The following is a 13,487-nucleotide window of genomic DNA, read 5'->3' on the forward strand; positions in this document are numbered from 1 at the left end:
TGGCCTAAGTGTGACCTCTTGACACCCACTACCCTGAACGGCCACAGCAGCATCAGCTGTCTCCTTCTATCCCTTCCACTGCACATTCCAGACTGTTTACAAAAACACACAAACAAGCATTACTTTAAGACTCTGTGGACTCTTATTGACTTTAAGACTCTGTGGACTTTTACCTATATTCTTCACTTTGATTGATTGATTGATTGATTGATTGAGCATAGGCCTGTATAACATAAACCCATCTCTATGATGGGTATTTGACAGTTGGAGGTCTACAGGACAGCTCATTGGAATTTTCTTTCATCATTAATGTGATTGACCACCTGTTGTATTGTCAACCCGATAATCTACATGCAGTAATGGTGGTGCCTGCTGGGATTCTACCAGAAAGTTGGTATATTCTATCAACCACAACATAACCCTTTGACAGAGCCAAGTGTTACCTGACATAATAATGCATTCACTACAGTAGGCTATACTAGCCTACTACTGTACAAGAACATTGTAAAAGTTACCAAATCCTACTGCAAAACTATAAATAAACTTTGAAATTATGTATAGGCTCTAGGGTGTCTAGTAGGCTTATGTGTGTGTGTGTGTGTGTGTGTGTGTGTGACCCTGGAACTTGTCCAAAAGCTGCTGCTCACCTGATGTTCAGCCACTCTAAGTTCTTCCACACAACTTCCCTTCTCTGTTCCTTACACTGGCTCCATGCAGTAGCTCGCATCAAGTTTAAAACTCTGGTACTAGCCTACAGGGCACTGAAAGGAACAGCTCCCTCCTACCGCCAAGCCATGGTCACACCCCATAACCTAGCCCCTCCAGACCGCTACGCTCTGCTACCTCGGGCGACTGGTTACCCCATCACATCGAGGCCCCTGCGGTCTATCGACACGTTCACGGCTCCTCTCTGTCCTGGCCCCGCAGTGGTGGAATGAACTGCCCACTGACGTAAACACAGTCGCTGTCCATCTTTCGCCGCAGGCTCAAAATTCATTTCTTCAAGAAGTACCACGATCCAAAATACCTATTGTAGGCCTTGTAGTATATTTTTATACTGTATCATACTGTATTACATCAAGCATACTGTATTACTCTCATGTAGTAATCATTTTATTAAGAATAATGAATAAACTTCGCTTTAGTAGGAACTGTGTTGTTATAAGTAGTTTAACAGGTCAGTTACAACAGATGTCCTGTCCTGAGTCAGCATTCCTTTGTCCCTGTGTCAATCAGATAGCACCTCTGAAGTCAGTTAGCCCACAGTTGATACATGATCCTAGGAGGACATAGGAAGGACCTAAAACAGCCCCTTTGTCCGGAGGGGGGCCAAAGACCAGCTGACACTTTGACCAGTCAGAACATCAGTTGAACTTTGACCAGTCAGAACATCAGTTGAACTTTGACCAGTCAGAACATCAGTTGAACGTTGACCAGTCAGAACATCAGTTGAACCGTTTGTGACCATAACTGGAGTTCATGAATTTTGTTTGTATGGAAATTTGTTTGTCATGTGATTCCTGGCCTGAAGACAGTATATAAGCTTTGACCCCATGTTAGGCTTGCTCAATACATTTGTTGATTCGACCGTTTTTCTCCTGAAGTAAGTACTTTTTGACTCAAGTTGTGCATTTGAAATATACTGCAATGTTTTTTTTATTGCTATTCTTGCACTTACATTATTATTGTAAGTCGCTTTGGATAAAAGCGTCAGCCTGACTGCAGGCTAATTAGCCAAAATGTAATGTGTGTTTTGTGTTTTTACTGAGTTGTGATTAATTCGGGTGAGACATTCTGGAGCAAGTAGCCTAGATTAATTCTTGTCAAAGCCACTTGTTGGGTTATGTAAAACAATAGTTGGAAGTGGGGAGCCCTCCAAACCACACATTCTGACCGCATGGGCATGCATAAGATTTGAACTGATATATAGGCTAGGTATAGCCTACATCTCTCACACTGATTGACATCTTAAACCTTTCATGCTGACAAGATAAGGTAGTGAGACAAGGAGGTGGCCATGACGTGCTGCCATTACTTCACATGACATGAAAGCCATTTTCATACCTGTTCCAATCTGCATCAGCGACATTGACATTGACGATGAACAGAAATACTATTCGCAGAACGAAACGCGCGTATCTAATTGAGCGGTCTCTTTAATGGCACCTTGTTTATCGGTCCTCGGTTGACGGCTGACAGCCTTGTGTCCAAATCCCTATTTCCGGACGGAGTGTGTCGGTCCTCCGGTGGGCGAGTTGGGGTGTGTCTGCGAGAGAGAAAAGAGGGAGAGGAGAGAGAAAAGAGGGAGAGGAGAGAGAAAAGAGGGAGAGGAGAGAGCGTTTCAAAGACACACCGTGTGTTCAACACGACTCAAGTGGGAATAAAAATGCTGCAAAATCAGAAATTGACACGACTCCGGCTCTGGCAGTAATCTGACACTTGTTTGTTCGCCCGTTTTGGGAGACAGCAGAACCATGATGAAGAAGCACCCGAGCCCGGCCAAGCAACCACCACCACCCCCGGCTGAAGTCCCCGGTCCAGACTGCGAGGTTACCGTGCAACAACTCAACGAGCTTTTGTCGAATGGCAGCGGGTCTTACAGTTTACCAACACAACATTTCAACGAGGTCTTCCCCAGAATATACCTCGGTAACGCGTAAGTTATTTTTCTTTAAGCGTTTTTAGCCTGGGTTCGTTCCTTTCTGTTTTCCCTCCAAACAGCCCCCACCTCCACCAGATGAACAGGTAGGGTTCATACTGTATCTGTTCACTCACGACGGAGACAATGTTGTGCGCTGGAGATGTCATAACAGCACATTTCATAAGCTACAGTATGGTTGCCTGTCCCCTCTTCCCAAAATGCCAATTCCTGATTTTTCCTCACTACCTTTGAATAAACAAGCCTGTTGTAGATACATAAACAAGTAGACTAGCCTATTTCCCATCCCTACAAATTCAACCTAGACAGCCTAAATCTGTTAGGAGTGGAACGTGTCCAGGTAGAAAACAAGCAGACTACCAAATGGAATAGCATTTAGTCATATGAGTGCAGGCTAGCGTATAATGTTACATTCACATTTATTCTGGTTTTAAGAGAGAAATCGGTGAGAGTTGTAGGCTACTGTAGCTCACAAGCTCCTGTTGGAATTTGAAGGGCGATAAAGACCAATTTTTCCTGAATGAAAACGACTCCATCGTTCATTATCGGTGCCATCTGTGTTATCGGTTTCATTCAGAGCCTCCATTCTTTTGTATAATATAAGCTCATAGCCTACTATACGGATAATTCACGGAAAATATGACAATAATCATATATCAATAGATTTTATTTTTTATTTTTTATTTTATTTTTCACCGTAGGCATAGTAATCAATCGAGAGAAATCAAAACCACACGAAGCTAAATTGATTCAAAACCAGGAGTGAATATATATGACCACGTGAATTTTTGTTGGGAGACTGTTTCTGCAGGGCTCGTGAGTCGTGAGTATCAAGTTGCAGGCAGTGGACTATTGATTAGACATCTTCAATAATATCTGTCCTTTAGATCAGATCTGGAATAACTGCATTTCATGGTCAAATTGCATTCTCTACAGGGGTCCCAATAATGCATAAAAAACAATGTTGGGAAACATTATTCAATATAAGACTATTCCTATTTCATATACTCTATTGATAACCTACAGAATAATAGCCTACAGGATACATAACCCAAATTATACATAAGAGCTGAAACACACACACACACACACACACACACACACACACACACACACAATTAAAGGGGTCTGGTGGGCTAGATCAGATCATCTCACAGTATTCCTCTAACTATAAATCCCCCGTGTTTGGTTGACTGGGTACTATAGGCTATGTAATGAACATGCCTACTCAGAATTTACAGCCCACCATTCTGATAAGGCCAGTTCTCGGTATTCTCTCATGCTGATTGTGTGTAGGAGGTGTTTCACATGCGTGTGGAAGAGGTCGATTTCATTATTCTAACCTTAAAATGTGAAAAGGTTTTAATCCGTTCATAAGAAATTTATTTTGTAATGTGTCTGTGTGTAACACACCAAAGTGTTAAGAACCCACTTCGGAAAAAAAACAGCAAGTGTCACATTTGATTTTCTCATAATTAGAACATAATTAAAACAGAGTCAGACTGTAACCTGAGAGAGCCATGTACAGGAAGGGCCAATGAAAGCTAGTTTCTCTGTGGAATCCATTACTTGGCTCAGGTCAGTGCTACAGTAGGGAGACGAGTGTAGGGGTGAGCAGGACAGCACATTACCTCTGCGCTACAACCAAATCAATCTGCATATGCCACTCTCTCCAGCCAAGCCCCGGCCTCCGGGATTGTCATCAGTCTTCTCCTCAGATTAGGATAAATGTGCTGTAAAGGTGTAAGGGTGAGTTTATTTAGTTGGGCTGTTGCTTATTTGTCATTGCTTCTTGTTTTGTTTACACGTTGTTTACACGTTGTTTACACGTTGAACATGTTTTTTTTTCCGTTTTTTTTTTTTTGATTTATTTATGGCATTTCTCCTTTATTAGTTATGACAGTGAAGATTATAGACAGGAAATGCAGGAGCGAGGGGGGTGGGGGGGGGGGGACGACATGCAGCACATGGCCCGGGCCAGATGCAAACCCAGGCCGCTACGGTAAGGACAAGCCTTTGCGGTACTCGAACCCAGACAGCTACGGTAAGGACAAGCCTTTGCGGTATTCGAACCCAGGCCACTACGGTAAGGACAAGCCTTTGCGGTATTCGAACCCAGGCCGCTACGGTAAGGACAAGCCTTTGCGGTATTCGAACCCAGGCCGCTACGGTAAGGACAAGCCTTTGCGGTATTCGAACCCAGGCCGCTACGGTAAGGACAAGCCTTTGCGGTATTCGAACCCAGACCGCTACGGTAAGGACAAGCCTTTGCGGTATTCGAACCCAGACCGCTACGGTAAGGACAAGCCTTTGCGGTATTCAAACCCAGACCGCTACGGTAAGGACAAGCCTTTGTGGTATTCGAACCCAGGCCGCTACGGTAAGGACAAGCCTTTGCGGTACTCGAACCCAGACAGCTACGGTAAGGACAAGCCTTTGCGGTATTCGAACCCAGGCCACTACGGTAAGGACAAGCCTTTGCGGTATTCGAACCCAGGCCGCTACGGTAAGGACAAGCCTTTGCGGTATTCGAACCCAGGCCGCTACGGTAAGGACAAGCCTTTGCGGTATTCGAACCCAGGCCGCTACGGTAAGGACAAGCCTTTGCGGTATTCAAACCCAGACCGCTACGGTAAGGACAAGCCTTTGCGGTATTCGAACCCAGACCGCTACGGTAAGGACAAGCCTTTGCGGTATTCAAACCCAGACCGCTACGGTAAGGACAAGCCTTTGTGGTATTCGAACCCAGGCCGCTACGGTAAGGACAAGCCTTTGCGGTATTCGAACCCAGACCGCTACGGTAAGGACAAAACTTTGCGGTACGCGCCTTAACCCGGTGAGCCACCGGTGGCCCCCCAAACATGTTTGAATGAGAAATGTTTGAGGCTATTGTTATGCTACTTTGTATCATTCTAAGTTTAATGTGCGTCTGATAGAGAATGATCATCAATGGAGCGTCTCAGCCGTTATTATGACCATGTATATTAATGACTATATCATACATGGTCATATTTGTTAATTTGGTAGGATATTGGGCAAAGCATCTCTTTCAAGTCCAGAGTAGGCGATGTCAGAGCTGTGAGTAAGAGGCATCGATCGGGGTCTACACACCGACAGCTGTCTTCTCCACTGGGACCAGTGGCCTCTCAGATGATCCATGTTAGTTCAGATATAGCTGCGGCAATCATAGCTCCATCTTATAACCGTCTTGCTATAGCAAAACAAGTGGGCTAATTAGCTAACATATGCAAGGAATTGTCATTGACCATATAGGACAAGGACATCAAAGACTTATCTAAAGAAAGAAACGACTGTGAAATATAGAAAGTATTTCATACTGTATTTCAAAGAGCAAGAACAAAAATCAATCTCAGCACAGAATCCAAATTCTCTCAAAAAGCTTCACCTTCAATGGACTTCAATATTGATGGAAGCCATGATGGAAGCTTTGCTAAAAATGCTCTTACCGAAGCACAGGCCAGCGTATAAAAGTGCTCCTTCATGGTGGAAGTCACTTTTCCTCAGTGTTTTTCCGGTAGGCATACTGTAGCGCTCTGCTAAGCGCTGGCCAGACCCCGGATTGACCGCACACTTTGGCTCTTTGTGGGGCTGGCATTAATTATGCATGTTTGGGGACTGCAGAGAACAGGGCGAAGAGATGCACAGCCTGGCCAGGTGAGCAGGGAGCCGGCCCTTGACTGTAGCCATTCACCTCAATACACACGCACACGCACGCACGCACGCTGCATCCCCTTGGAGGGGCCTTGGCCCTGTGGGCAGTCACACACGGAGACGGATGGGCAGCCTCATCGTCACCGTCGTAAAGCAAAAGTGGTGGCAGACTTGACCCCTCCCCGAACGGGGGCGTTCTCGCCTCGCCGCCGCCCGGGGCGCCACGGGACACCACAGTGGCACAGACAGAGCTCGTTCATCGACCCCAGCCACTACGCAGTACATGACTACAGAATTGGAGTGATTAAATATAATTATTATACTCTTGTGTTTGGGTCTGGTTTAGAGCTAAACGGCAACAGGGAAATGCATTGATACTGGAGAGGAGGGGGGGGCAGGAGGGGGGGGGGAGATGCGAAAGAGATCAATTGCTGCTTAATTGTTGCTGGGAAGTTGAGTAGATGAAGATGCAGGTGAATGCACCGGAGTGGAGCTGAGTATCTAGAGAAAGATGGAGCTCTTTAGCCTTCTCTCTCTCTCTCTCTCGCTCTCTTTCTCTCTCTCTCTTTCTCTCTCTTTTTCTCTCTCTCCAGCCTCTATCTCTTTTCTCTCCCCACCACTCTCTCCGCCTCTGCGTCCGTGTCTCTCTGTCGTTTTCCCTCCCTCCTCTCGCCACACTCCACCCTTCCGCTCTCCGGTAATCGGAGCCCCTATTTCGGGCTCCGTCCGGACCCCTGGGCGGGCGCCAGTCAGCCCTCACCCTGCTGTGTCTGCCGTACCCTGCGCCGTCCCCTCGGGGCCCCGCTAACATGGCCAGACAACTGCCCTGTCTAAATGCAGCTCCATTATTTATGCCCACCATCTTCCATCAAGCCTCAGCTAGGCACGGCAGGGCGAGGTCGGCATTGACAGTCAGGGCAGGCGGGAGCGAAGGGATGAAGGTTAGGGCGAGGTCGGCGTTGGCGGGGCGGGGTGGGCAGGAGCGGAGGGATGAGGGTTAGAGGGTTAGGCTCGGGTTGAAGGATTGATGCACACAAAACCCCAGATGATGGTCGCAGATGTTTTCAGGATGACAGGCTCGGTAGGCTCAGAGAAGGTGGATGCGGTGGATCTAGCGTCAGGTTCTACGCTCTTGACTGTTCTGGGGCTCTGTCGTAGGGTCCCTCTCGGCCCAACCTGATCAAACACGTTTATTTCTGTCATGTGGTTTATCTCGGACTGCCACAGTGAGGAAGGCCTCGTGTAAAAGTTACGGTGAAACTTGTAGTCCTATGGGTTTTTTGTTCTCCACACTACAAATTTACACACGTTTTGTACTGTAACTTAATTGAGATCCATATCCAATTGAGAGAGCTCAAGATGTGGGCGGCTGTGGCTCAGTGGTAGAGCGGGTCGTCCAATGATCGTAGGGTTGGCGGTACGAATCCCGCCTCCTCCTGTCCACATGTCGAAGTGTCCTTGGGCAAGACACTGAACCCCAAATTGCTCCCAATGAGCAGGCTAGCACCTTGCATGGCAGCTGCCACCATTGGTGTGCGTGTGAATGGGTGAATGAGGCCATTGATTGTAAAGCGCTTTGGATTAAATAACCTCAGAGTTGGACCTCTGACGTTACACAAAAGAAGAAGAAGATTAAATAACCATTTAAAGATCTGTATTCCATCTTCACCCCCAGGTTTGTAGCCCAGAACGTGATGCGTCTCCAGAAACTCGGGGTGACGCACATCTTGAACACGGCAGAGGGCAACTCCTTCATGCACGTCAACACCAGCGCAGAGTTCTACTCCGGCACGGGCATCACCTACCACGGCATCAAGGCCAACGACACCCAGCAGTTCAACCTCAGTGCCTTCTTCGAGGAGGGGGCGGAGTTCATCGAGAAGGCCCTGGCACACAATAACGGGAAAGGTGAGTCGGAGCGTTACGAGGTGCTTGTTCGTCTCGGGCGGCGTTGTCACTGCGCCGCCGTTGCCGAGATATTTCAGAGAAAGTCACAAAGCCTCAGAGAGCTACAAAGATGTGAAGGCGTTTGATCCAATCCAGTGCTGAATCTTCGGTCCTGTTCACATAATTCACTCAAAGGCCATTCAGGCGTGGGAAATTCTTTGAGGGTAGGTCTCTACAGTATTTGATCGCTCTGAATCAGAATGATGTTTAAAATATAGCCTGGAAGCCAAACTTCCTCGCAAAAAATAAATAATTAATGAACGCATTATGTGAACAGGACCTAAGAAGTCCAGACTGTGTCGCAAAAACTTGTATTCCTTTCCTCTCCTACTGAAATAGTGTGTTCCTGATTGAAACACCCAAATGCTCGTCTTCTGGCCCTGACAGGAGAGCGTTAGCGTCTGGCTCCTTCAGGGCACAGGATGGGGAAAAATGCTTTACTGAGGCAGGAAGAGGAGGAGTTAGACCTGGATACGGCGGCGTCTCATGCTAAATCTGACACACTCCCGAGGCCTGCCCCACATTCTGCTGTCAGATCTCAATTGGTTGTTGTCAGAACGTTCCTCTGGTGAGAAACCTGTTAGATCAAATCAGACAGTCTAAGATAAGCTTTCATTTACCACAGGTAATGTGTGTTTTGTTTAAAAAAGTGTATGTGCTTTGTGAATAGGACAGTTTTTTAAATGATATGTATCCTCTTAAGGCAGGAGAAACAGAATAAATTATTCATTTGGGGCGCAGTAAGTAAGACATGCTTTTAGAGTTAGCCAGTTTGAGGCTAACGCCCAAATTCCACCGATGGCAGCCTCTCCAGACAGTGCTTGCGATTCCACCGAACACGCCGCAGCACGTTTCCGAAGCATCCGAATCGGCTGTCCACCCTGCTTCAGTAAAGATAGCCACCACTATGTCTGTTTTTGACAGAAACCCGCTTCAGGGGTGCATGAAATAGTAGAAGAAATGGGTAGTTACTAGGTAGTTACTTCACTTCGCCCATCATGCGCCTGGCTGCCTGGCAGAATATCAAAATGTCCCACTCCTGAAACGCACCCGGTAGACTATGAAGGCGCACGGACCTGACCGCATCCGGAACGCCACGGAGTCGGTGGCACTTTCAAAAATACTTGGCAGGTGATTGGATGAGCCATCTGCCCATCACCATCTATCACGCGCTAACTTCAACTGCTAGCTGTCGCGTCACGCCTAAACCCACCCAGCATAGCTGGGTTTGTATTTCAAATTACTCCGTGACACGTGTACCAAGCAACAATAGGCGACCTCTTCGTGCCAGTATTCAAGCACACTCACGTTGTGTACCTGGTGTTTTGAGATGCACTACTGCTGTACTCCTCCGTCTGAGATTTTGCAGCAGAACCTAAACTGAAAAATGAAACACCAATAGGGGGATTCTGGGAAAAAACAAAAACATAAACGGACTTCCACCATCTTTGCCAAATCTCCGTCACTCTTCCTAAGCCTTCCCCCCACGGAAGAACAACACCATGCTATCTCCTTGGCCTAGCTCTGGGTCTCCTCCCAAATTCACTCCGTGTTGACACACCCAGGGGAATGCGTTTAATTGGTGCCTTGAACTCCGTGTTTTATGGCATGGATTTAATGTCATCTTTGACACAGAGGAGCAATTATAAAGCATCTTAATTCCCGGCCAATTTAGCAGCGGCGGCCTCACACTGCGGTAAATCAGGAGCGACCGCTACAGCCGAGAGGAGGGGAGCGCCAGGGAGACACTAGTCTTTCCAACGAGACGTCTCACCGAGTGGACTACACAGTGTCCTCCAGCACGACAATGAGACGCCCAGTTGTGACATTTTGCGGCTCGAGCTACGGTCAGGGTTTATGAGAAGGGATTTGAGGGATGGGAAGGGAGGGAGGGAGGGAGGGAAGGAGGGAGGGAGGGAGGGAGGGAAGGAAGGAAGGAAGGAAGGAAGGAAGGAAGGAAGGAAGGAAGGAAGGAAGGAAGGAAGGAAGGAAGGAAGGAAGGAAGGAAGGAAGGAAGGAAGGAAGGAAGGAAGGAAGGAGAGAGACAACAGAAAATGAGTGAGAATGAAACGCAGCACAAGAAAGCTTCTCCTAATCGCAGCTGTCCAAGCGTCGTGTTTCTTTAATTTGTTCCTGTAGTCATGCAGGTGTGTGTTGTATAGTATGGAGAAACTGCAGACCGCTATTATCAGTTTGTCGTCATCCATTGTAAATATTGTATAGGAACTAGGAACCAAATTTCGGTGGTTTGGTTCTGCATGGAAGGTAAACACAGCAACACATGAATTTGATTGGCTCTTGTCAGATGATACCGCCTGAATTTTTCAACTTTTTCCGCGTCGCCGCTCCGCCCACATCGCTGAACATCGCTGCATCGCCTGCAGTTGCCGGCTCTCATAGACATATAACACACTTCCGGCAACTATTCGCCCAAGTCATCCGCTGTTAAAACGCAGGGTGAGTGAGTGAGTGAGTGAGTGAGTGAGTAGATGAGTGAGTGAGTGAGTGAGAAGGTAAGTGAGTGAGTAGATGAGTGAGTGAGTGAGTAGATGAGTGAGTGAGTAGATGAGTGAGTGAGTGAGTGAGTGAGTGAGTGAGTAGGTAAGTGAGTGAGTAGATGAGTGAGTGAGTAGGTGAGTGAGTGAGTAGAAGAGTGAGTGAGCGAGTACGTGAGTGAATACGTGAGTGAGTGAGTGGAGTGAGTGAGCGAGCGTTTGAGTGCGTGCGTGTGTTGGAGAGCGAGCGGGCGACTGTCTGAACGTGTTGGACTGATGGATTGTGGGAAGGGTGGACTGATGGACTGTGGGAAGGGGATGAGCCACAGACTGCGGGCGTCCCGAGGGAGGATACAGTCATCTCTGCATCGATCTGCGGGAGGAGCCGTAGTGATCGGGCGTCGGGAGAGGTCAGCTCAATGGTACAGCACCGAGAGTCCCTGGACAGAGGGGAGGAGAGGGGGAGAGGGGAGGGGAGGGGAGGGGAGAGGTCAGCTCAATGGTACAGCACCGAGAGTCCCTGGACAGAGGGGAGGAGAAGGGAGGGGGGGAGGGGAGGAGAGGAGAGGAGAAGGGAGGGGAGGAGAAGGGAGGGGGGGAGGGGAGGAGAGGGGAGGGGGGGAGAGGAGAGGGGAGGAGGGGAGAGGAGGGGAGGAGAGGGGAGAGGAGAGGGGAGAGGTCAGCTCAATGGTACAGCATGGAGAGTCCCTGGACGGAGGGGAGTGGGGAGGGGAGGAGAGGAGAGGGGAGGAGAAGGGAGGGGGGGAGGGGAGGAGAGGGGAGGAGAGGAGAGGAGAGGAGAAGGGAGGGGGGGAGGGGAGGAGAAGGGAGGGGGGGAGGGGAGGAGAAGGGAGGGGGGAGGAGAGGGGAGGGGGGGAGAGGAGGAGAGTAGAGGGGGGGAAGAGAGGGGAGGGGGGGAGGAGAGGAGAGGCGTCGGGTTTCAAACGAGTTGCAGAATCGGCAGGTCTGACCCGAGCCAGAGCAGACCGTGTCCTCGGTGAGAAGTTGGCGAGGTGAATTCCCCCCGGGGCGCGCGCAGGTCGATAATGAATGTATGAGTTGGTGGGGGGGGGGGGGGTTAGACACACACACAAACGATAAGGGTACACACACACACGAGCGCACGCACACACACTGCTCTAAAAGGGGGGCATTGGTTAGGCGCAGTGAAGACGGTTGACTTTGTCTCGTTTGTCCCCTGAGGTCAGGCCCCGTGCTTATTTGCATCTCCTGGCCGAGGAGAGATGCTTCGCTAGGCAGGTTTGGACCGAGCATCTGTTCCAGAGCCCTCCCTCCCCTCCCTCTCTTCCTCCCTCCTCCTCCTCCTCTCCAGTCTCAGCCCTGAGGCCGTATCGCAGAACCCCGTCTCTGAAATGGCCTCTTCCTGACGCGTCTTTCCCGTTAAAGTCACACAGAAATGAAAAAAAGCGTTCTGTCCCATTTTGGTTCACATAATTGGTCATAGTGTTCACCTGTTCCACAATGTATGCCAAAAAAATTACAAAATTCTACTTTTGTTGTAATCTTATATCAAAGTATAGAATTTCTTACTTCCTGGAAAACGGTAGGTCACGTGCAATTACAACAACAGGTACCTTTGATTTTTGGCCAATAATCTCACGACATCCACCCGTCAATCAACGCTATCCTCCTATCGAATCTGTCTAAAGTTCTTAAAACCCGTCCACTTGTCAATGTTCCAATCAATGAAAATCTCCGCCTCGTCCGCCCCTCCCGACGCGACTTCGCGTCTACTCGCGACTTTGTATGAAATGCACCCGCACGTAAAAAATCTGCATCGCGTCTGGTGCGAACGCAGCTTTAGCGGTCCGTCTCCATCTTGTTTTCCCCGACAGGGAAGGTGTACGTTCACTGCCGGGAAGGCTACAGCCGCTCGCCCACGATGGTGGTGGCGTACCTCATGCTGCGCCACAAGATGGCCGCCCGGGCGGCGGTCGCCACGGTCCGGCACAAGAGGGAGATCGGCCCCAACGACGGCTTCCTGCGCCAGCTGTGCCAGCTCAACGAGAGGCTGGCGAAGGAGGGCAAGCTCAACGGAGAGGTCGGCAAGTTAAAGACCAAATGAGGAGGAGAGAGAGAGAGAGACGACTCCTTCGTCCACTCCGCCCCTCGCAGGTCTCGGCTGCCCCCCCCCCCCCCCCCCCCCCCCCCCCCCCCCCCCCCGCCTGACTCGACCCCCCCCCCCCCCCCCCCCCCCCCCGCCTGACTCGACCCGCCCACACCGGAACACACAACACTCTGCACTGCACTAACACACACACACACACACACACATCGGTAGGCATTCATATGTTCCTACAAACACTTTGTATTTCTACAGCACAGTAACACATTCCCAACCTTTCTTTCCCTCCCTCTCTCTCTCTCTCTCCCTCTGTCTCTCACACACACACACACACACACACACACACAGGTAAGCGTTCACATGTTCCTACAAACACTTTGTATTTCTACAGCACAGTCACACATTCCCAACCCCCCCCCCCTCTCTCTCTCTCTCTCACTCACAATCTCACTCTCTCTCTCTCTCTCTCACACACACACACACACACACTTCTATTGCACCTACACTCATCTGTCGTGCTGCCATCGTTGTTCTCTCCTTGTCCTCCTCTGTCCGCTGCTCTGCTAGGGAGCGTCCGCCTGGTCTCCAGCTGAGAGGGCCAGGAGAAAGAGGAGCCTCCTCCACTAAC

General features: G+C 49.2%; 1 protein-coding gene across 1 annotated transcript; it reads left to right on the forward strand.

Annotated features, from left to right (window-relative positions):
- Nucleotides 1-2,477: 2,477 nt before the first annotated feature.
- On the forward strand, nucleotides 2,478-12,859 carry dusp3a (dual specificity phosphatase 3a; the record flags this gene model as incomplete). Its single annotated transcript, XM_084459687.1, has 3 exons — nucleotides 2,478-2,656; nucleotides 8,007-8,239; nucleotides 12,630-12,859. 3 exons carry the CDS (start codon nucleotides 2,478-2,480, stop codon nucleotides 12,857-12,859), a joined length of 642 nt encoding a protein of 213 aa, XP_084315813.1.
- Nucleotides 12,860-13,487: the final 628 nt, after the last annotated feature.

This window comes from Borostomias antarcticus (assembly GCF_949987555.1).
Source record: "Borostomias antarcticus genome assembly, chromosome: 29".
Classification (NCBI taxonomy): Eukaryota; Metazoa; Chordata; class Actinopteri; order Stomiiformes; family Stomiidae; genus Borostomias; species Borostomias antarcticus.